The sequence below is a fragment of the Leguminivora glycinivorella genome, chromosome 10 (genome assembly GCF_023078275.1).
Source record: "Leguminivora glycinivorella isolate SPB_JAAS2020 chromosome 10, LegGlyc_1.1, whole genome shotgun sequence".
NCBI classification, from domain to species: Eukaryota; Metazoa; Arthropoda; class Insecta; order Lepidoptera; family Tortricidae; genus Leguminivora; species Leguminivora glycinivorella.
The window spans coordinates 23,156,709-23,181,248 of record NC_062980.1 but is presented as its reverse complement, the minus strand read 5'-3'; the positions used below and the strand labels follow the sequence as shown (position 1 = coordinate 23,181,248).

General features: G+C 38.8%; 2 protein-coding genes across 3 annotated transcripts; one reads left to right on the top strand and one right to left on the bottom strand.

The window, feature by feature from the left end:
• Nucleotides 1-9,387: 9,387 nt before the first annotated feature.
• Nucleotides 9,388-16,046, bottom strand: LOC125230523. Of its 2 annotated transcripts, none has more exons than XM_048135699.1 (5): nucleotides 15,846-16,046; nucleotides 12,435-12,601; nucleotides 11,617-11,795; nucleotides 10,725-10,834; nucleotides 9,388-10,191 (listed from the first exon to the last, which is right to left on the bottom strand). In XM_048135699.1, exons 2-5 carry the CDS (start codon nucleotides 12,583-12,585, stop codon nucleotides 9,417-9,419), a joined length of 1,215 nt encoding a protein of 404 aa, XP_047991656.1. In that variant the 5' UTR covers nucleotides 12,586-12,601; nucleotides 15,846-16,046; the 3' UTR covers nucleotides 9,388-9,416. The 2 variants fall into 2 exon arrangements, with proteins under 2 accessions (XP_047991656.1, XP_047991655.1); XM_048135698.1 differs by lacking the exon at nucleotides 15,846-16,046 and adding an exon at nucleotides 15,028-15,331.
• A 5,236-nt stretch (nucleotides 16,047-21,282) lies between these two features.
• On the top strand, nucleotides 21,283-23,178 carry LOC125230643. Its single transcript, XM_048135869.1, has 2 exons — nucleotides 21,283-21,641; nucleotides 22,373-23,178. The coding sequence occupies exons 1-2, from the start codon at nucleotides 21,329-21,331 to the stop codon at nucleotides 22,960-22,962; spliced, it is 903 nt and encodes a 300-aa protein (XP_047991826.1). The 5' UTR covers nucleotides 21,283-21,328; the 3' UTR covers nucleotides 22,963-23,178.
• The last annotated feature ends 1,362 nt before the right edge of the window (nucleotides 23,179-24,540 follow it).

The window sequence follows — 24,540 nt, the reverse complement described above, 5'->3', positions numbered from 1 at the left end:
AGCGCCTCTTCTTCGCACCATCACATGGCTCAACTTATTTTTATACCTTACAGTGTCTGTTTGTATACGTTTAGGGTTTAATTTAATGCATGTTACCAATTACATATAACTTTAATTCTGCATGTTCTATTTACTTAACTTTACTTTTAAATAATAACGATGTATGTATACATAAATTTCAAAATTGTTTGCCATTAGAGCCATGTAATAATGAGAAGAATAAAGATTTTTATCTATCTATCTATCTATCTATCTAAATTGCTACAAGAATCATAAAAAAACAATTCAAAGCTTAAATATGAACATTTTTAAAAGGTATCCAGTAAGATTGTGGTTTCAGCAATAGCAAATAATACTAAGGTCAATTACTCTTGGTGACTTTAATAATAGCTACTGTAGTTTTTTTTAGTTCTTCTTTGCGTGTGAGAAAAGTTAACTGTAAAATAACACAAAACATAATTATCTTTTTTTAAATAGTTATCTCATAATGCATGTAGGTAATGTTATAATGTCCGTTCTTAATTGTATCTCAAATGCTCTATAGGTATTACTGTAAAACAATACAGTAAAAATAATTTTGTTATCCTATGAAAGTTTAAAAAGACCGAAAGAATTTTATTTGCGACTGATTATTTTAGTAAAATTTACTTGTTACCTGGTAAAAATGTTGATTTCTAAGGTTTCAACTTTTGGTTTATTAATCGTGAAGCAAAATACCATCATATTTCTCATATTATGCTGAAAACATACACAAAAAGTTACTATTTGGGTACTTTTAATCCTCAAGGCCAATCCGGCCGGATCCGCCGGATTGGGACCAAAATCCGGCCGGATTGGATATCAGACCGGATTGCAATCCCTACTCAGGACACTTGTATGAGCTTCAATTGTTTGACATGCACGCCGCACGCCCCGCCCCGCTGCACGCACAATAAGAGCATGCACTCAGTCCTTACATTTAACCACCTAGTGCTAAATTTCATGTTTACCTAATGTAAAATCATGTCAATACCGACAATACCCTATTGTCGCCCGCGATCTATTTATTTAATTTTCGAGGTTTGTTTACTGTTAATTTTAGGTTTGTTAAGTGGAAAGGGTTCGTCAAGCTATATTTATGTACCTACATTGGCAGAAAACCCAGACTTTCTTCGCAAGATTGCTCTATAAATCTGGGGGCATCGTGCCGCCAGGACGAGCCAAGCGAAGCGCAATCGCAATTATCTATTTCAATAAATACTTAATTTATTTAAATGGTGTGTTATTTACAAAGACAGATCACTGTACATTTTACCGTCGAAGAATCCGCCTTCGATTAGTCTTCAGAATATTTGCGTAAGGAGGGCTATTTGGCATTCCATGATGTTTACTAAATAGAGGTAGGTATAAACTCGGGCCTTAAGATCGGTCTCGAAGACTGCACATTACAACTGACTACAAAAAAATTATGAACAAATGGGTAATAGTTATTTGCACCACCCCAACTGATAAACGCTCTCTTGTTACTTTGAAAACGAATTAGAAAATTGCATTTTATCCACAAGAGTGCAAAGTAAATTCATACTTTTAAGTTTTAACTTGACGCCCAAAACTTTCACATTACTTATTAGAGCAGGCTTCAGGGGGATTTTCGTTTGCAAAAAAGCATTTTTGTAAACTTTCTAATATTTTTTTTTAGAGAAAATGTAAGAAATGTTATAGTATGCTTATTCATGAACTGCCGTTTCATTTGGTACCCCACACGGCATGATTTGATAATTTTTTTTCTCTGTATGCCATCTTTAATTGCCGGGGTGGGGGGAGGGGGACCACAAAACTGGTTGGCAACATCTGTTTATAGGATGTCTGGGAACTAAATATACAATATAGATCAGAAGTCAGAATGAGGGTGCGCTATTTTTGCAAACGAACATCCCCTTGGAGCCTCGTCTATATGGTTTATTCAGGCACGTTTCCCTAAGCTGAAAAGCAATCATTTCAGCTTTACAACTGACAATTCGTGTAATGGATTTACGTAATATTCATAAAGTGTTTATTACAGGCAGTTCTTCTGGCGGCGTATATTTACTGAAATGAAAGAAACTCCCCTGCGGCTGTAATGGCGTTTTCGTGTTTAAAACAAACATGACACCGTACTGCTCATATTACAGGATATTAGCAAAGACAGAACTCCGTAAAAGACAAAGTCAGTAGTGTAAGGCCTGAGGGCACGCTCATATTGTGCGTTCAGCGGGGCGGGGCGTGCGGCGTGCATGTCAAACAATTGAAGTTCATACAAGTGTCCTGAGTCGACGCTGCATAGGGTGGACGCACGCTCGCCCGCTCCGCTGCACGCCCCGTCAAACCGAACACTCACTGTGTCCTCGTCAGACCTTGCACAAAGAAAAAACGTACCTTGGGACCATAAAGAAAAATTTAGTCTCGACAAAATGCCGCGACTTCTTTGGTATAGATTCTTCGATAGATGGCGCTAATATTCATATTTGACAATTAACAATATGGGTCAAATTGTCGAAACTGCATGGGGTTTAAATAAATAAATGTGTTGACAATGTGTAAGTTGGTACGTACCTACGTTTTTACATTTTCCTTCTGTCACATTTATTGACCATAAATTAAGATTTAAAGCTGTTACGAGTACATATATCGTCACTACTTTAAAAAAATCTCGTATCTCACGCTGTTCCTCAAAGTTAAAACGCAGTAAGTCTATATGCATTCCATACATACTTACTACAATTTTCTTTTCATTGACAGACGAAGATACATACAAGTTTTTTTAAAAGTAGTGACGATGACGATATACCGGCGGGCATGTAGCTAAATCTTGAAGAACCTAGTATTTCAATTGCACGTTTTCAAGTCTGAATACTCAAACAGATCTTGAAATAGTTACCAATTAAGTAATATTTGACTTGTTTTGTAAAGTTCAGAATCGTCATTCATTCATAATACTTATAATTACGACGCCTTAAAAGACGTTTCGCGTTCAAAGAGTTAAAACTCAGTGCGTGAATGGGAATGAATGGGAACGTGTATGCCAGTAGGCCTAGCACATGATGGCCGCGAGAGTAAGCCGCGAGATAGATGACACGTCTTCTTCTAACTGTATTAATGACATAAGGACGGGTAGTCTATCGCGGCGATATACTCTCGCGGCCATCATGTGCTAGGCCTACAGTTCTGAAGCTGTGGGACGTAGTAGGTACACAGGCTGGGTCATTATCGTTCTATTATTAAAAAAACCGGCCAAGAGCGTGTCGGGCCACGCTCAGTGTAGGGTTCCGTAGTTTTCCGTATTTTTCTCAAAAACTACTGAACCTATCTAGTTCAAAACAATTTTCTAGAAAGTCTTTATAAAGTTCTACTTTTGTGATTTTTTTCATATTTTTTAAACATATGGTTCAAAAGTTAGAGGGAGGGGGACACACTTTTTAGGGTTCCGTAGTCAACTAGGAACCCTTATAGTTTCGCCATGTCTGTCTGTCCGTCCGTCCGTCCGTCCGTCCGTCCGTCCGTCCGTCCATCCGTCCGTCCGTCCGTCCGTCCGTCCGTCCGTCCGCGGATAATCTCAGTAACCGTTAGCACTAGAAAGCTCAAATTTGGTACCAATATGTATATCAATCACGCCAACAAAGTGCAAAAATAAAAAATGGAAAAAAATGTTTTATTAGGGTACCCCCCCTACATGTAAAGTGGGGGCTGATATTTTTTTTCAATCCAACCCCAACGTGTGATATATTGTTGGATAGGTATTTGAAAATGAATAAGGGTTTACTAAAATCGTTTTTTGATAATATTAATGTTTTCGGAAATAATCGCTCCTAAAGGAAAAAAAAGTGCGTCCCCCCCCCTCTAACTTTTGAACCATATGTTTAAAAAATATGAAAAAAATCACAAAAGTAGAACTTTATAAATACTTTCTAGGAAAATTGTTTTGAACTTGATAGGTTTAGTAGTTTTTTAGAAAAATACGGAAAACTACGGAACCCTACACTGAGCGTGGCCCGACACGCTCTTGGCCGGTTTTTTTCCCTTTAGGAGCGATTATTTTCGAAAATATGAATATTATTAAAAAACGATTTTAGTAAACACTTATTCATTTTTAGGGTTCCGTAGTCAACTAGGAACCCTTATAGTTTCGCCATGTCTGTCTGTCCGTCCGTCCGTCCGTCCGTCCGTCCGCGGATAATCTCAGTAACCGTTACCACTAGAAAGCTGAAATTTGGTACCAATATGTATAGGAATCACGTCGACAAAGTGCAAAAATAAAAAATTGAAAAAATGTTTTATTAGGGTACCCCCCCCTACATGTAAAGTGGGAGCTGAATTTTTTTTTTCATTCCAACTCTAACGTGTGATATATTGTTGGATAGGTATTTAAAAATGAATAAGGGTTTTCTAAGATCGTTTTTTGATAATATTTATATTTTCGGAAATAATCGCTCCTAAAGGAAAAAAAAGTGCGTCCCCCCCCTCTAGCTTTTGAACCATATGTTTAAAAAATATGAAAAAAATCACAAAAGTAGAACTTTATAAAGACTTTCTAGGAAAATTGTTTTGAACTTGATAGGTTCAGTAGTTTTTGAGAAAAATACGGAAAACTACGGAACCCTACACTGAGCGTGGCCCGACACGCTCTTGGCCGGTTTTTTTAAATACCTATCCAACATGTATCACACGTTAGGATTGCAATGAAAAAAAAATCACTCCCCACTTTACGTGTAGGGGGGGGTACCCTAATAAAGCATTTTTTTCCACTTTTTATTTTTGCACTTTGTCGGCGTGGTTGATATACATATTGGTGCCAAATTTCAGCTTTCTAGTGCTAACGGTCACTGAGATTATCCGCGGACGGACGGACGGACAGACAGACATGGCGAAACTATAAGGGACTAGTTGACTACGGAACCCTAATTACTAAACAAATGCATAGTGAATAAAACATATTTCAATACCTATACTAAGTGTAAGGTCTGAGTGCTCGCTCATACTGGGCGTACAGCGGGGCGTGCGGCGTGCATGCCAAACTATTGAAGCTCATACAAGTGTCCTGAGTCGACGCTGCATAGGTCCACAAGGGCGCATCACGCCCCGCCTAGCTCTCCGCTCCGTGTCCACTCAGGCCTTACACTTAGTGTATTGCATTTATTTCGGTTTATAATTTATATAGGTATCAGCAGCGGCTGGTCCATACAAGCCGATTCCCACCGGCTTGCCTAAAATTGATTACTAGTAAAGTACCTTAATGTTAAGATTTCTTTTTGCTCAGTGTTGCCTAGCAGAAATTTTCACCAGCCGCCACTGATAGCTATATTAGTATTTCTACTTAATAACCAATAATCCCGATGTATTTTTCAGCAACAGTAGGCTTAGCACATGATTGCCACGAGAGTTCTGTATTAATAATGACATAAGGACGGGTAGTCTATCTCGCGGCGACATACTCTCGCGGCAATCATGTGCTAGGCCTACTGACGAGAACGGGCAACAAACCGTACTAGAGCATTTCTTTTTTTTTGCCATTTTTTTATTTTGATTTTTTTAGGGAATTCCAATTGTACTCAGAATCACGAGTACTTTCAATCTCCCTGGGAGACAAAAAGTGTCCCAGAATTTCCATACATTTTTGTTACTTTCCTCTTTTGTTACCCCACACAACATGTACGGAAAATGGTAACACAATAAGAAAAAATCGTATGGGACAATTTTTTTAACTACTAGGATTGAAAAAGCTAGTGATTCTGAGTAGAAATAGCATAAATTTCAAAAATATCACATTTCATAAAAGTGGCAAAAAAAAAAAGGAAATGCTCACTAAGTAGAGAAAAGAAGGGCAGGCCCAGCAGTGGGATACATATAAGGCTATTAAAAACATAACAAATTAAATAAATTTCTAAAAATAATTTGATTCGTTAATTACATCGCTTCTAATAGATGTAGTGCTCTCTCTGAAGTAACGATTAATACGAATTCCTCGCCAAGTTTCATTACCCCGACGATATCAATTTGCCACTGCGTTCGATATCACTTCGGAGGCTTCGTCGTTACTTAACTGCTAATTAGTTTCATAAACACTTATTTGTGATATATCGACTAACGAATGATCTAGATGAAATTCATATAAATATTTATAAATAAATTTAGAAGACTAGTCTAAAATGTTGGCACTGATATCCGTAAAATATGTGATGTCAAAGGATCTTTCTTTCAGTACACATGGTCCTACTTTATCGCACTAGTGCGAGAAGTGGTTCATCATGTGCCTAATATGCCTAAACTTCAAAGGGCCATATGTACATACATACATATAATCACGCCTGCGTTCCACGAAGGGGTAGGCAGAGCACATGAAACTACTCGTTTCAGTTTCAGTTTCTTGGCAAATAAGGGGTTGAAAGAAATCGAAACTGTGACATTGCAGTGACAGGTTGCCAGCCTCTCGCCTACACCACAATTTAACCCATATCCCACAGTCGCCTTCTACGACACCCACGGGAAGAAATGGGGTTGTGAAATTCTTAACCCGTCACCACACAGGCCATATAATGTACTGAAAAACATATGTAAAAAAAAAGTTTTTATTTTATATTTTCATTGTCTTACTAAGATTTGCTAAGATACATGTACATACGAATAGGAAATTCGTGTCGATTTGAACCACTCCATGTGATCATTCATTCATTCATTCATTTCTTTATTTCTTGAACAATATAAATTGTGTCAGAAAAACTTACGAGCTAAGAACATGCTTATGATGTAAGTAAAACTAATGAATGAGTGGACATGTCAGAAAATAAATATAGACTTACCATAACATAATACAATTAACAATAAAATAGCAAGTTAAAAAAAAAAAATGCATATAAAATAACCAATGTCAAATATAACAGAAAAAAAAAACTAGAAATATTTAATCACATGTCCATCCAAAAAAAAAAAAAACAATACTTAACTAAAAAACAACAATTAACTACGATATTCCATAATGCTAATAAGTCATAATAATAGTCATAATAAATACATGTCAAATTAAATTGGTTCATTATTATACTGGAAGAACTCCTCAACTGAATAAAATCGTTTTCCCCTCACTAGCTCGGAAACACGTGTTTTGTCCTTTAATACCAGCGGGTAAAAACGCATTTTATCCACTAGTGGGTAAAGTAATTTGACCTTGAATAAAGTCAACTTAACTGCTTTAAAATTGATAAAAGTAGGTGAATCTAGTAATAAAGATGATTTACCACCTGTGGAACTACTGGAAGCAGTGATAAACGCATTTTTTGCGTTGTAGTTTCCTCGCTATAGTGAGGGGAAAAATCGTTTTTCAAGCAGAAATGACCTCAATTTACTTTTAAATAACAATGGATTTGTGATAGCTTTGAGTTCTGTGGGTAGTTTATTGAAAACTTTAACAGCCTGGTAGCGAGCACAGAATTCGGTGACTTTGAGTTTTGGTGTAAAGGGGCGGCTTAAATTTTTTGTCCTTGTTGCCAGTCTTATCGCCCGAGCCTCCACGGTCTCGCTACTTGCCAGAGATTTTACTAAATCCGTGCATAATATCATAATATAAAGGCATGGTGCTGTTAGAATTTCTAACCTAGTAAAGAATTCTTTACATGAAGTCCACTGAGGTATACGATTCATGATTCTTATGGCCCGTTTTTGAATTATGAAAGCTCTTTTTATATTGTAGCTATACGTTGCCCCCCAGAATTTAATGCTATACCTCAGTTTTGACTCAACCAGGGCGTAATATACAGTTTTTAAATGGTCTATTCCAATCACATCTCTTAAATTCCTTAGAGCAAAGCAGGCAGAACTAATAGTGTTTTCAATTTGATTTAACTCCTGTTTCCAGTTAAGATAAGAATCAATTTCCACCCCTAGAAACCTGACAACCTCAACGAATCGTAGAGTGTCATCATCAAAGTCTAGTTCTAGGGTCTCTTTATTTTTTCGATCACTCTTAAACTGTACTATACTTGTTTTTTCCGTATTTAATTTCAAACGATTATCTCTGAACCACTTATGGAAAATCGAGAGAGCTCTTTTAACATTACTTTTAAGTTCAACTTCGTTTGTAGCACTGATAATGGCATTAGTATCATCAGCAAAGATTACCACGTTTGAATTATTTAGGGAGTTTTGTACGTACTTTATGACGTCATTAATAAATATAATGAAGAGAATAGGACCTAGAATAGATCCTTGTGGGACCCCTCTAGAAATTGTGGTGATTTTTGACTTGAATACTTTGTCTTGTCCTTCGTCTAAGTCTCTGATTTCTACATACTGTTTCCTGCCCTGTAAATAATTTCTAAGTATTTGAAGATTTTTTCCTCTTACCCCGTAGTATTCTAACTTTCTTAGAAGAATTGTATGGTCCACCGTATCGAAAGCGGAACTTAAATCTAAGAAGAGACCCGCTACTTTCATTCCATTGTTGAGGCACTGTACTACGTCACTAAGTAATGTAACGTGTCTATTGCATCTCTTGTACCAATATTTCTTTGATATCCAAATTGTCTAGGATTTATTACATTGTGTACATTTAGGTGTGCACTGAGCCTTTTTTTGATCACTTTTTCGAACAATTTCGACATAACCGGCAATAAAGAAATCGGACGGTAGTTTTTTGGATCATTCTTAGCATTTTTTTTATATACCGGGAGTATTTTTGCTACTTTAAGTTGATCGGGGAAGCTACCAAGTTCATAACATTTATTAAAGAAGTATGCTAATGGGCCCGCTAGTAAATCGATATTGTCCTTGTAAATTGTGATTGGCATTTCATCATGACCGCAAGATTTTTTATTTTTCATGGATGAAACAAGGCTTACGATTTCTGTAGGGGTTACGGTCCACCACTTCATATCTTTGTAACTTGTATCTACATTACTCTCTACCATTTCAAGTGCATTACCAAAGTCAACTTCACCGATGTTCTTTCCGTGATCAAACTTGCTCGAAAAAATACATGCTACTTCTCTAGAATCACAGATTACTTTATTATCTACCACTAATTGCATTGACTTTTGATTATTCTTCTTTGTTTTATTTCTACATTTATTCACTAGATTCCAAATACATTTCACAGAATCTTGGGATCTGTCTATCTCTGCTTGAACTGCAAGTCTTTTAGCATGTCTCATGATTTTTCTATAGAGCGTTATGTATTTATTTCTATAACTTAATATATCGTGTTTTAATTTATCGCCACTCGTTTCGAACTTGTACTTTTCCGCACTTGTGTAATGTACATTTTTTTGTTATTTTATTACAAACACATGAAATTACATATAAAAACAACATTTTTAAAAGATTTATTTATTTTTATTATTTCTATTATTATTTTAATTTTATACATAGGTACGTTATATAGACATTCGTATTATTTTGTGGGTTGCCTTCTATCTTGAAATCTCTTTGGCACCGTTAGGTAAGTCGTCCGCATGTTCACTGTTAGCTTGTCTTCCTTGATCTAAATCCTCATCATTCAAACCTCCTATAGTTGTGTTTGTCTCGTTAACCTGTTTCTCCACTTGTATTTCCTTGTTTTCAGTATTCAAAGCTTCTGCTAGTGCGGATGTCTCGCCAACTTTTAAATCTAATTGAATGCCTTTGGGATCAACATTCAAACCTTCTACTGTGGAAGACTCTCCAACACCTACATCTTGTGCAGTCCCTTTAAGCCCATTTGCTAATATGGAATCTGCTGGACTAGTTCCTACAGCAGCATCATCTCTCCTCTTAAGAAGCTCCAGTTCTAAGCTAAGAGTGCTATCATTTAAACCTTCTGCTATGGACTTGTTTGTCTCGTCCTGCCCCTTCGCTTGCATTTCTTTGTTTTCAGTATTCAAAACTTCTACTAAAGTCTCATTAACTTTCAAATCTATTTGACTAGTTTCTTTGTTACCAACATTCAAAACTTCTACTGCCGAAGATTCGCCAACATTTACATCTTCGGCAATCCCGTTAAAACCGATTGTGGAATCTATTTGACTAGTTTCTAAAGCATCTGTTTTCCTAACAAGCTCTAGTTCTAGTGTGAGTGTGCTATCAACTTGTATAGGGTGATCTTGGAGTGCAGGGAATGTAGTTTCAGCCTCATGAGCCGCGGCCATTACTTCGGCTTTTAGATCTCGCTCTGTACCCAGCCTGTCGCATAGCATTTGCAAAGGGTTTCTGGAAAATATGGATACATGATTAATATTACTTACGGTAAGTCGTCGTTGAACTAATTATCTTCTCTAACTACTATCAAAATCAATGTCAAGTGCCAACTGTTCTTAGTTTGATAAGGCTCTGGGCCTACTAAAACCTACGTCACTGAATAATCCCCCTCCCTTTCTCTTGGTAGGTATTTTCGACCAACATAATGTCAAAGTGGACCCCAGGCTCCCATGAGCCGTGGCAAATGCCGGGATCACGCAAGGAGGATGATGATAATATATTGACATAGAATTTTATCCTAATACGACGAAGAATTTTTGCCTACGCACACCCTATTGACCTGCTTTTTATAATTTTATAAGACGTTGAAATACATACTTTATTTAAACTTTCACGATTTTAACACATAAGTATTTAAGATTGCAAACAGGCCACGGATACTCCGAGACCACGGGGACAATGTTGTCCTTGGAACGTCGGAGGTTTGAGTTAAAATCATAGTTTTTAAAATTTCAAATACCTATGTTGAAATACTTGTAACTTACGACTCTCCCTCGATGATGAGAGGTATGTGGACGGCGATCACGTCAGGGTACTGGCTGGTGATGGGTAGGGAGTACACACCAGAGTCCGCCGCCATGCCAGCGCGTACCACCTGCACATTAAATTGTAACTATCATTAGTCACCGGAAAATATATAAGGTAACTAGCTTTTGACCGCACGTTAAATTCAATACTTGCGGAATGCGCCATCGCCCATTTTAAGAAAAGAGTATATAAAGAGACAAAAAGGAGACTATGTTACTCTCCGTCCCACCAACTATCTTCACTTAAAAAATCACGTCAATTCGTCTCTCCGTTTTGCCGTGAAAGACGGACAAACAAACATCAGACACATACACTTTCCCAGTATGGCTTCCTGGATATTTCTATGTGTAAGGCTTAAGTGGACGCCCGGAGCGGTGCGTTCGGCGACGCGTGCAGCGGGGCGGGCGAGCGTGCGTCCACACTGTGCAGCGTCGACTCAGGACACTTGTATGAGCTTCAGTTGTTTGACATGCACGCCGCACGCCCCGCCCCGCACAACGCCCAATATGAGCGTGCACTTAAGCCTTACACTTACCCCTTAAATCTATAGACCATAGACAACGCCAGACACTTTCAGAGTTGTTGACTTGTTTATATTACGTACAATCAACCAATTGGAACCCTAGGCCACTCTACAACCATGTCAAAATGACAAGCAGTAAGAGATTTCTTACAATCTGATTTATAACGTCACTATGACATAGTTCTACAGTGGCCTAGGGTTCCAAATTGGAACCTTTTTCCCCGACGCAGTTCCTGTCCAGGGGCCAATATGATACCTACTCACTCAGTGCTAACTCAAGCTCTGAAGAATCAATCAGCTAATCAGATTTTAGAGATTCTGCGTACCTCAGTGATGTAGATCCTAGGACGTCCAGCCAGCGCGCCCGGTAGACCGGAAGTCAGCCGGTTGAGCACACGAGTCTCGTGGCATTGCAGCGCCCCCGCCGGAAGTTGACCCGCCTCCCCCTTTCCTCCCACCACTGCTATACAGACTGCGCCTACTCTTGAAAAGTCTTTGCTGAAAACTTAAAAAGAATTTAATCAGCGGGGCATGCTTTTAGATTTACATACAATTACATCAGTTGGTAAAAATATTTTTTACCAACTTTTGGATAGCCGATAGGATCTCTTGATCTATTTTTTTATAAATTATGTAAACACTAGCTATTGCCCGCGGCTTCGATAGCACTAAATTTCGTAAATTGCGGAGTGCTCCATACAAACTTCCACCTTCCATTTTAGGAAAGTGGGGGGTTAGAAAGAGACAAAAAGTAGCCTTTGTCACTCTCCATCCCTTCAACTATCTCCAGTTAAATAATTCCGTTTTGCCGTGAAAGACGGACAAACAAACAGACACACACACTTTTCCATTTATAATATTAGTATGGATAATATATATATATATATATATATATATATATATATATATATATATATATATATATATATATATATATATATGCTTTTTTAAACAATGGTTCTAAAGAAAACAAAATACTTATGGCTGTGTAAAAGTTGACAAGTTAGTATTAGCGCCATCTAGCCGTGATTCAATTAAAGGTAGCACCATCCAGGCGACCGTACATTTCTTACACAGTTTCCGAGGTACGTTTTTTTAGACTTTATCTGTCTATGCGAAGTTATGTTTTTGTATACAAACTTACAGTTCTCCAACTGAGCCTCCATCTCCCCAGGCCCCAGGTCTACATGCACCTCCGTCTCGAAGCTAAACTGCCCGAAGCTCCTCTTCATCAGTCCCACTCGTTGGTCCACGTACTCCGGCCCTAGTGGCTCTGTATTCGCGAATATCAACATGGCATTTTTCTCATATCTGTAACAAAGAAACAAAGCCCATACAAAAAAGCGTACCCCTGAAACGTATGGCCTTTTAGGCTTAAAACTAGATGGCGTTGTTCGCATCCTGGAAGTGGCCAAAATCATATTATCCCCATATATTATGGCGTTTTTATTTATAACCCCCGACGCAAAAACGACGGGGTGTTATAAGTTTGACGTGTCTGTCTGTCCATCTGTCTGTCTGTCTGTTTGTCTGTCTGTCTTTGGCATTGGCGAACGGATGAACCGATTTAGGTTTAGTTTTTTTGTCTGAAAGCTGAGTTACTCAGGAATGTTCTTAGCCATGTTTCATGAAAATCGGTCTACTATGTCGCAGTCGGGGGTTTTTTAAAAATTTTAATTTTGTGGTTAGGTTATTTTTAACAAATGACATACGAGTAATACTGTAATAGGCATCATCAGTGTAGTTATGATAGTAGTACTTAATAGGTTGCAGGTGGCACTAAAAAATTGAGGTACGATTTTTAATATGAAGTATGTAAATCTTCTCTTAAAATAAAAAATGTGTAAGGCTTGAGTGTACGCTCATATTGTGCGTGCAGCGGGGCGGGCGTGCGGCGTGCATGTCAAACAATTGAAGCTCATACAAGTGTCCTGAGTCGACGCTGCATTAGATAGCGTGCACGCGGGCGAGCCCGTCTCACCGAACGCTATGCTCCGAACGGCCACTCAGGCCCCGTAGGCCGAATGGCGTTTCTGCGACGTGAAACGCCACCGAAACGCCGCAGAAATGTTGTCTGGCTCTGTTGCGCCAATGGGCCATTTTCTTCAAAGTTGTAATTTTTTTTTTGATTTGGAATTTTTTATGTGGTTTCGGTTCGACTCGGAATCGCGAGCTCTTCCAATCCTTATAGGAGAAAAAAAGTGTCCAAAGGTTTTTTCCCATTCCGTTACCAATTTTTCATACATTTTGTATCGCGGTAACGGAATGGAAGGTTTGAAAAATGTATGAAAATCTTGGGACACTTTTTTCCCCTATAAGGATCGAAAGACCTCGCGATTCTGAGTATGAATCGCGTAAAAAATACCAATGTTACACAGAAATTGGGGTGGACAACTTTGAAAAAAATGACCCCAATACGCTAGACCGATATAAATAGATAGCTATGAAAGAGATATTATCGTGAGCGTTTCGTGGAGCGTTTGTGCATTGGGCTACGCACACAGGCCTTACATTGAGTTAGTATTTTCACTATTTTTGGCGGCCGATGGTTTAGCTACGAGTAGGCCTATCAGAGGACCCTAACGGCCCAGCCACGACATTGGTCTAAGCGCGTCAGCGGTGAGCGGCAGCCATACGTGCAAATGAAAAGTCCCATCACTGTGTCTCGCTCCAATGTATGGCCGCCGCTCACCGCTGCCGCGCTTAGACCAATGTCGTGGCTGAGCCGTAAAGACCAATTACCATCACACACCTCTAGTCAACACTTGATCAACAAATTCAACATCCACCTACCTAGGGCCGTTAAATTCAATTGTCAGAAATCTAGCTAGAACTCTTAAAAGCAACTGACTCCTAGCAAGCACTACTCAAAAATAACTACAATTCACAGGCGGTATTGAACTCTTAAGTCTAAGGAAAGACTTCGCCTCCTTATGTGTGTTCTATCGCCTGTACAATGGGTTGTTTTCTGAAGAACTCTTTGACAACGGCCACTTTTCATCATCGCATCCCATCGCTCGCCATTGACAGGGCGCTCATCAACACACCTTGCAACCTAAATGGTCGCGCACCGTGCGGTTTCAGAGGAATTTCCTCCCACGAACGCTCCGGCTGTGGAATGAGCTCCCTGCCGAGGTATTCCCAATGAACTACAGTATGAAGTTCTTCAAAAAAGGAGTGTACAAGTTTCTAATGGGTCGGCAAAGCGCATGTGACACCCCTTGAGTTGCAGGCGTCCATAGGTTACGGTGACCGCTTTCCATCAGGCGGGCCGTATACCTGTTTGCCACCGACGTGGCATAAAAAAACCTTAACCTTAAGAAAAGCCCCACAGGGCCTAGCCAGGGAGTCTATCACTTTTATTAATGCTAAAGAGGATCGAGTATACAGTGTGTTACCACCATGCGGGCATTGATTGAAACCAATGTATGTACTCGTATATCAGACAGTTATACAAAATTAATCAATTAATACTAATTTGTTCCGCCTATTGTCCTTTAAGTCGTCGGCAACCCGAACCCCCTTAGAACTTGTATCTACACTCCTTTTTGCTGTGTACTTAGTTGAGTTTGCAATCATTCATAGGTTACGGTGACCGCTTTCCATCAGGTGGACCGTATGCTTGTTTGCCACCGATGTAGTATAAAAGAAAAATACGCTCCTTCAAAAAACCTTGATGGTAATAACACACTATATTAAGTTTCAAAGCTTAGTAGTATTAAGACTATGTTAGGTACCTCTCCAATCCATAACCCCGCTGTCTGCCCAAATGGTGGCTTTCTTTTGTAACTTTGCCGCTGTCTGCCAAAATCCACTTTCTCGCAGCGCGCCACGAGCAAAAACAGACACACACAGACTCCAAACAACAATCCAATAGAGATTTCGACATGGCTTTTGTAACTGAATATTTATTTAATCGGGCTGAGTGAACCGGCAAATTTTGTATTGAATTATGAATTCACATGCTACTTTTTCCTCAACTCGTGTTATTTATAGGGGAGCTCGTACAATACTTAGATAATAATACATTATACCTAACACATCAAACCATACACACAATAAAACAAACATAGCAAACAAAAAAAAGTATTTAAGAAAACAGAAAAAAAATAATAAAAATAAATTGAACACAACAAGGTAACAGACGACACTGTTGGCCTAATGAGTGGTAGGTACCTACTGAAATGATGCTGCGTAGAATGCCGGGACGCCCGCTCGCCAATGACTCAGGCCGGGATTTACCTACCTGATCATTGGTCCTTCCCGCTCGTAATATTTATAACGTGTTCTAAGTTCTTCCTTTCCACGGGAAAAATAAAGAAAATCTCAGAAAAACAAAAACCACTCAAGGAGTTAACCGAGCCCGCAAACGCCCCGTACACACCTGGAGGCGGAGTGTAGAGAACGAGCTGCGGGAATTTGGACAGAGCTGGAACGAGGCCAAGGCGGTGGTTCAAGATAGAAAGGCGTGAAAAGATCTTGTGGAGGCCATACACCTATGGGGTGCCCTAGCAGCTAGCACAAATCACATAAAATTATCATAACTTGTAATTACTTGTTTAATTTATAGGAAGTCCTCTTCTTTGCTCCAATATTCCTAAGTTCCACGTTAGCTCGAGCGTCTCAAGTCCATATCCATGTCTGGTCCTCACAGGGGGATGATAACAACAGCATAAACAACATAAAACGCACTCCATAGCTCCGATAGGAACTGTAATATTCTAAAATACTTGTAAACTATTCAGTTAGGTGTTCATTCCTTAATACTGCGTTCAGTATGGTTCAATTGCGATAAGTATAGGTACTTATTTTATTAATAATGCTCAAGTGCACATTATCGTAAACAGGTACAGAGTTATACTTGTACGTATAAATTAAATAAGTAATATAATTATGTATAACTGTAATTAAGAAACTTGACCCATTTATTCGCCGGAAGGCGCCACTGGCGGAAACGGCACAGACACACATCACACTTCAAATCCATACTAATATTATAAATAGGAAAGTGTGTGTGTCTGTGCGTTTGTCCGTCTTTCACGGCCAAACGGAACGACGAATTGACGTGATTTTTTAGGGTTCCGTAGTCAACTAGGAACCCTTATAGTTTCGCCATGTCTGTCTGTCCGTCCCTCCGTCCGTCCGTCCGTCCGCGGATAATCTCAGTAACCGTTAGCACTAGAAAGCTAAAATTTGGTACCAATATGTATATCAATCACGCCAACAAAGTGCAAAAATAAAAAATGGAAAAAATGTTTTATTAGGGTACCCCCCCTACATGTAAAGTGGGGGCTGATATTCTTTTTCCATCCAACCCCAACGTGTGATATATTGATGGATAGGTATTTAAAAATGAATAAGGGTTTATTAAGATCGTTTTTTGATAATATTAATATTTTCGGAAATAATCGCTCCTAAAGGAAAAAAAGTGCGTCCCCCCCCCCCCCCTCTAACTTTAGAACCATATGTTTAAAAAATATGAAAAAAATCACAAAAGTATAACTTTATAAAGACTTTCTAGGAAAATTGTTTTCAACTTGATAGGTTTAGTAGGTTTTGAGAAAAATACGAAAAACTACGGAACCCTACACTGAGCGTGGCCCGACACGCTCTTGGCCGGTTTTTAAGTGGAGATATTGAATTGATGGAGGGATGGGATCTTTCTAACGCGTGCGAAAGCCGCGGGTAAAAGCTAGTGTATAATATAATAATTACCTACTTGAAAACTTCACACAGGTTAGGTTAGGTTACCTGCCATGTAAGTATACCTACCTCTATATAAGAGACTGTTTGTTTCTAAATAAATTAAATAAAATAAATATTGATTATTGGCACCTATGCATATTTTATTTAGGTTATCTTACCCTTCCAGGCAATAAGTAAACCGCGCTCTTGTTGTGATCCTTCTGTCCTCGGGTCTTCCTAAACCTTCCACTTCAACTACGGAGTCAGAGGATGCCCCATCAGCTTCATCCGTCAGTTTTGGCTCATCAGTAAATGGTATGGCTCTCCTGACACAGCGGGAGTAATGACCTAACTCATAAATATCTCTTTATCTCTAAACTTTTTATGTTCAGGTTTCACACGGCAACAAAAAAGACGTCTTAAAACGTCCATTTTAAAGTTTTAATTAGGTACACCACTACCGAAAACACAGCGCGCGAGATTGCCTACAATCAACTGCAAAAATATGTCTAAGTTTAGTCGAAAACGAACCAAAAATGTTGTTGATCTCAAGGCCGACGAGGTCACAACATTAGATCACGTTGAATTTGCCTGACCAGAAATATATGACTATTGTCAAGAGGGCGCTGTTTTTCTGATGTATGCAGTGACAATTCAGTATAAGTAGTATGAAGAAAATAGTTCTAGTGAATTTCCGCACCATGGCGCGTAAGTACTCATATTTCTGGTCAGGGTGGCTAGCCGAATGGCACAATCGCTCACGAAACGCTCACGAAACGAAGCGCTAGTAGATATCTATCTCTATCGCGCTTGCGTATTGGCGCGACAGAGCCAGCGGCGTATCGCTTTCGTTTGGCGTCGGAGAAATGCCATTCGGCTACGGGGCCAGGGTGAGAAGCCGAATGGCACAAACGCTCACGAAACTAAACGCTCGTAGATAACTATCTCTATCGCTCTTGCGTATTGACGCAACAGAGCCAGACTACCTTTCGCCGCGTTTCGTTTTCGTTTCGCGTCGTAGAAATGCCATTCGGCTACGGTGCCAGGCTTTATATTGTTTTTTTTGAGCGCTAAGTCGACCACTGACATGAATGAGTAAATCAATAACTGCATTTTGTAATCGTTTCTACGAGCAAACGTCTCACGTGGTTTGTAAACGATCAGAATAAGAAAAACGGTATATCTCGAAAAACACGACTTTACACTAGACGCAAAAAACGGTTACGTAAAAAAAATATATACATTTTTGTTTACTTTGGCGTATCCGTTGCACTTATAAAAATACTTTGTAAAAACGACCTTGTGATGATGATGATGATGATGACAGATTTTAGTTAGGTACAGGGTACAGCTCAATAATAAAAAGTAAAGCAGGATCAAATTTCGGCACTAGAAAAGGGCGCAAAATAAAAAAAATCTTTGAGAATTGAACGTTCGCCCTTCATTTTCAATAAAAATTTAAGGTAAGGACGGCTACCTAATGATTCTCCGACAATTTTTTAGCCGATTATTGATTCGCCGACAACGATTCGCCGAATGCCATTTAGCCGAATAATCAAACTATCGCTGTCACTTTTGGTCGAATAACGTTACGCAGAATCTTGGTTCGCACACAGTTCAGTTCGCTTCTGTGCAAATTATCCGAACTATTATTGGACATTTTTAACCGTCGCCTCATATCTCAAGAAGGACGGTTATTAACCGTCGCCTCATATCTCAAGAAGGACGGTTATCAAGTCGTCTGTATGTTTTTATTTTTTATGTTTGTTCCTCGATATCTCCGTCGTTCCTGGACCGATTTTGAAATTTTTTTTTTTGATTGAATGTATATACATACAGATTGGTCCCATTTTTCTCAGAACCCAGTTCTGATGATGGGATCCTGGAGAAATCGAGGGAACTCCTCAAATCTGAAAGGCATACATATGGTGATTTTTGTGTTAATAAAGGAACAGCATGTATTTAGGTACGGAACAGTGACATTTGGTGCAGTGGAACTGCTGATGATGGCCAGAACGGAACTCTTCAAATCTGAACGGCACGCTTATAGTGACTTGGGTATTTTTATACGAACAGCATGCACTTTCGTACAGAACAGTGACATTTGGTGGAGTGGAATTTCTGATGATGGTCAGAACCGAACTCCTCAAATCTGAACGGCACGCTTATAGTGACTTTGGTATTTTTATAAGAACAGCATGCACTTTCGTCCAGAACAGTGACATTTGGTGCAGTGGAACTGCTGATGATGGCCAGAACCAAACTCCTCAAATCTGAACGGCACGCTTATAGTGACTTTGCCATTTTTATAAGAACAGCATGCACTTTCGTCCAGAACAGTGACATTTGGTGCAGTGGAATTTCTGATGATGGTCAGATCCGAACTCCTCAAATCTGAACGGCACGCTTATAGTGACTTTGGTATTTTTATAAGAACATCATGCACTTTCGTTCAGAACAGTGACATTTGGTGCAGTGGAACTGCTGATGATGGCCAGAACCAAACTCCTCAAATCTGAACGGCACGCTTATAGTGACTTTGCCATTTTTATAAGAACAGCATGCACTTTCATCCAGAACAGTGACATTTGGTGCAGTGGAATTTCTGATGATGGTCAGAACCGAACTCCTCAAATCTGAACGGCATACTTATAGTGACTTTGGTATTTTTATAAGAACAGCATGCACTTTCGTCCAGAACAGTGACATTTGGTGCAGTGGAACTGCTGATGATGGCCAGAACCAAACTCCTCAAACCTGAACGGCACACTCATAGTGACTTTGGTATTTTTGTAAGAAAAGCATGCATTTAAGTTCAGAACAGTGACATTTATTTAGTTATGTTTGTTAAGCATATGTTTTGAAGTCAAAGTTTGTCAAGCTTCGATTTCTTATAATATAATCGGATTCATGAGGAATTGAGGAAACTCCTCAAACCTTAACGTTATACGTATATTCATTTGTGTTTCCATCTAATAATTAAAGCATTAAAAGCAGTTTTAAAAAATACTTACACATTTCTACATAATCCAACATTCGCAAGTAGCTTTCACCAGAACCCGAAAGGCGAGGGTTTTTTTTTTCTTAAAAATTATTCATTTAGCAAAGTAATATTTTCATCTAGGTCACCTTTAGTCGAATAACGTTTCACATTTTATACATCGTTAAAATGTTTAATAAACTGACACTCTTGTTGACTGTAGAAACATAAATAAATAAATATTTTAAAAATTTCTTACACGGTATCACATTTTAAATTCTCGTAGGTATTTTGTAAAGTACAGCGGTACAATTGCAACTGGGGGCAAATTTAAACTGATCCAATTCTTTTAATATTTTACACTATTAATTTGAAAGAAATAAAGTGGCCAAACCAGATACATAATATTATGGGAGGTGTGAAACCTACCGCGATAGTATTTACGAGTGCAAATCGTGTACCGAAACGATGTTAAATATTCAAAGTAATAAACATATTATAATAAATACTACGGGGACACAAAATCATGGCCCAAACCCACTACGCAAAAAAAAAACAGATTTCAAGAATAACTTAAAAACCGAATCTAATTTTTCGAGCAAGCCTCATAAAATCCTGCAAAATCAAAATGTCAGTAGTTCCTTAGATGTATTAGAAAATTTGCCATCATCATCGTCTTTGAAGCAAATTATATTCTTACTTTCCGAATGAGAGATGTAAAATAACAATACATCATCATCATCATTGGCCTTAACGTCTATTTCACCTTTCCTGATGACTTATTAGACCGATGCGAGACCGACATAGTCTACCGCAGGACCGCAAGAGAAGTTTTCGGAAATTGGCGCTGAACAATACATAGGTACATCATTTATTAAAATTATTTCTTAGAATCCGAACATGATGATTAATATAAATAAGTAGTTGAAATGAACGTGAGTTACTCTTATAAACGTTCTAACAACTAGATTTTTGACTCCGCAGAACAGTTTGTACGCCAGTTCCTGCCAACTCACCAAAAAAAACCAAATGATCAGTCGACCTATTGTGTTTCGACCAATTTTTTGTCGGCCAATTTTATAATTACTAAATGATTATTCGACGAAAAGTAAATCGGCGTATGAAATTTCTGCTAACCGACTCCGTTTACGAACGAATATTATGCGAAATAAGAATCTTCCAATCGTTATTCGACCAAAAAAGGCGTCGGCGAATCGTTGTCAGCGCACCAAAAATCGGCGTATTTTATTTCGGAATATCAATCGGGCACCGGTAAGGACACACTTGTCCCACGCACGCAATGGATGCAATGCATTATGAAATCTGGACCCTGATATTTGTGTGCTTAGAAACATATTTGTCATAGGTACGTAATGCTATCCCACGCGTCCCGTGCAAGCCATGCAACGTTCGACCTGTCGCGCCGTGGGAATGTGGACTTGTGGAGGGGATATCACACGCTTTCCCACGCACCCACGCGTACGATTAGTGTGTTTCTAGAGATCTTACATTCTGACGCGTCATCGCGGTATGAATGTAACTCGCGCTGCAAAATGGCCGACGAACAACTCATCGAATTGGTTAGGCGATATGAAGCCATTTATAATATTAGTTGCCACGAATATCGCGATGCTACCTTACGCAATGCGGCATGGGAAGAAATAGCAAAACTACACGGCAAGACTGGTAAGCACATCCCACAATATTTTTCTTTGAACATGAAGGTACACGAAAATAACTTTTCACCACACCAACTGAAAAAATTGCATTTTATCCAGAAGAGTGCAAAGTAATTTCATACAAATTTTAACTTGATGTCTTAAGCGGGCTGGTTGAATTTACCAATAAATGATGATTTTGAATCATAAATATTGAATAGATTGGTGGAGGTGATTTTGTTTGATGTTCTAAAGTCAGTATTTTGTTCGTGTTGGTGTGGTGAAAAATTTTGTGTTTCACATTTAGAAAAATGTGTTTTTAATCTAAAATGTAGGGTGTAATAAATAAACTATCCAATTAAAAGTAATTCATTTAAAACGTTTTTTCCGTGTAACCTTCATCTAGACGTGAACCTAACCTTCATATTATGTCTGTCTGTCTGTCTGCTAGCTCTTCACGCTCAAACCGCTGAACTGAACCGATTCAGATGAAATTTGGTATGGGGAAAGGACATAGCATAGTTTTCATCATCATCATCATCATCATCCTCCTCCTCATTCAACGCATACAAAGTTCCGTCACAAACCTCCGTCACAATTCTGCGTACAGTACAAAATCCCATGCGATAACTGAATCCGATGCTTAGGAATGAATGACCCGTAGCGAGGAACCTATAATAGGTACTTATATAAAACAAGATTTGTAATTTTTTCGTGAGACCTTTTAACAATAATCTATGTGTTAATTTCTTTTTGCAGTTCAGGAGTGCAAAGAAGATTGGAACAAGTTGCGTAATTGCTATAATAATGCTATGAAACGGCGCCAAAAGAAAAGTGGGCAGGCTGGAAAAAAGATTGCGCCTTGGCGCTTTGAAGAACAAATGTCATTTTTAAAGCCATATTTGCAGGGCCGCCCTACTACAGGCAATCTTAAACTCGAGGTTGACCTTGATAATAATACAATGTCTAGTAACGATTCTTTTCCATTTCTTGAAAGTCCGACATCGCCGGCATCCCCTGAAAACATTTTTTCCCGTACCAGTACTCCCGCATCGAATGCGTCACGCAAAAGAAAGACTAGTTCTAGTCGCCATGATTTAGGTGATCTGCTAGAAATGATGAAAACCTCTCAAGAGATTAGAATGAAAGAAAAAGAAATGGATGATTTAGATACCTTCTTTTTAAGCATGAGTAAAACTTTGAAGAAACTTCCAAAACTGGATCAAATAAGAATTAAAATGGATTTGCTTAAAGCTATAAGTGAAGCAGAAATCAAACAACTTGAAGCTCAACAAAATACATCGAAGATACCTATTAGGAGTCAGATAAGCAGCCGAAGACTTATTTAGCTGAACTACCCTATACAGAAGTTTCATTTGAAACTGCTAGTCAGATGAGAGGAGCTCATTTCTGAAAATCAGTGCCGTGTCTCTTAGGCACGGTCTACGCTTAGCGGCATCCTATTTGGTATACCGGTTCACTCTATTTGTATTGTGTTGTACCGGTACTGTTCTTATACCAAATAAATATTTTTTCTTTCTTTCTTCTTTCTTTAAATATAATTCCCCAACTTATATTATTATAGTTGGTGTTGAACTATCCAATACTCAAATCTCATCCGATGCCGCTAAGTATAAACAATCTTCGCAAAATATTCGCCTTTTTTATGAAAATAATAATTTACAATACAAATATATTCTGAACCATATTTATTTGTTTTACTCATTTATAACGCCTATCATAGTTACATCAAGGGTTGTGACCTATATTTATATTTCGGCTTAGTACTTACCGTAAACAAACGGTTCCGAAACTTGTTGTTCTTTTTTTATGTCACACTCACACTCAATTTTATACTGTTAATTTCCTCAAATTGTACTTTGATAATCATCACATCATCATCATCATTTCAGCCATTAATTGCCCACTGCTGAGCATAGGCCTCCCTTCGTGTACGCCACTTATCCCGGTCCTGGGCTAACCTCATCCAGAAGTGCCCCGCAGTTTTTCGAATGTCGTCCGCCCAACGAGCCAACGGATGCCAGGCGCTTCTTACATCCGATAGCGGCCACCATTCGGTCAACATTTTGGTCCACAAATGGTACTTTAAACAACGGAAGTACCTACATAAAGAATCGGTCGTCATCACATTCCAATCTCTGCAATAAGGTGTGGTATTCACCAACATTTTATATCTCTTTATTTATATCATGAACCCAATATCTTCTCTTTATTTCTTTTTTCTTTGTGGCGCGAAGATTTTCATTTAATAACCTAACCATAAAATTAAAATAAAAAAAAACCCCCGACAGACCAATTTTCATGAAACATAGTTAAGTACAGTCAACAACACATCTGTGTATACAGACAAAGTGTCAAAAATATGTATACACACTTTTATGTACAGGTAATAAAGTTCTGTATACATATTTTTGACACTTTGTCTGTATACACAGCTGTGTTGTTGACTGTACACTCCCGACTAACTCAGCTTTCAAACAAAAACAAAACTAAATCTAAATCGGTTCATCCGTTCGGGAGCTACGATGCCACAGCCCGTCGTTTTTGCGTTAATAACAAAGCTAAATCGTCTTCAAATTCACTTTCTAAATTGGGAAACATTGTACAGGAGTGCACCTGGAAAACACAACGTCTGGTGCCGTAGCCGAATGGCATTTGTGCGACGCGAAACGAAAACGAAACGCCGCGAAAGGTAGTCTGGCTCTGTCGCGCTAATACGCAAGATAGATATCTACGAGGTTTCGTTTCGTGAGCGTTTGTGCCATTCAGCTACGTACCCTGATGTCAATACACGTTGTATACGTGGGACAAGTGTGCACACAATCTCTCCTACGTTGCATTGCATACGTTGCGTACGTGGGACAAGTGTGTCCTTGCCTTAAGCACACCTCGGACAGTGGCGATCA

Coding starts and splice junctions, on each gene's coding strand:
- LOC125230523 (XM_048135698.1), bottom strand. CDS start 15,179: ATGTCGAAATCTCTATTGGATTGTTGTTTGGAGTCTGTGTGTGTCTGT. Junction 10,835..11,616: donor CTAGGATCTACATCACTGAG/GTACGCAGAATC, acceptor TTTAATGTGCAG/GTGGTACGCGCTGGCATGGC. Junction 10,192..10,724: donor CTCATCATCGAGGGAGAGTC/GTAAGTTACAAG, acceptor CATATTTTCCAG/AAACCCTTTGCAAATGCTAT.
- LOC125230643 (XM_048135869.1), top strand. CDS start 21,329: ATGCTATCCCACGCGTCCCGTGCAAGCCATGCAACGTTCGACCTGTCG. Junction 21,642..22,372: donor AAAACTACACGGCAAGACTG/GTAAGCACATCC, acceptor TTCTTTTTGCAG/TTCAGGAGTGCAAAGAAGAT.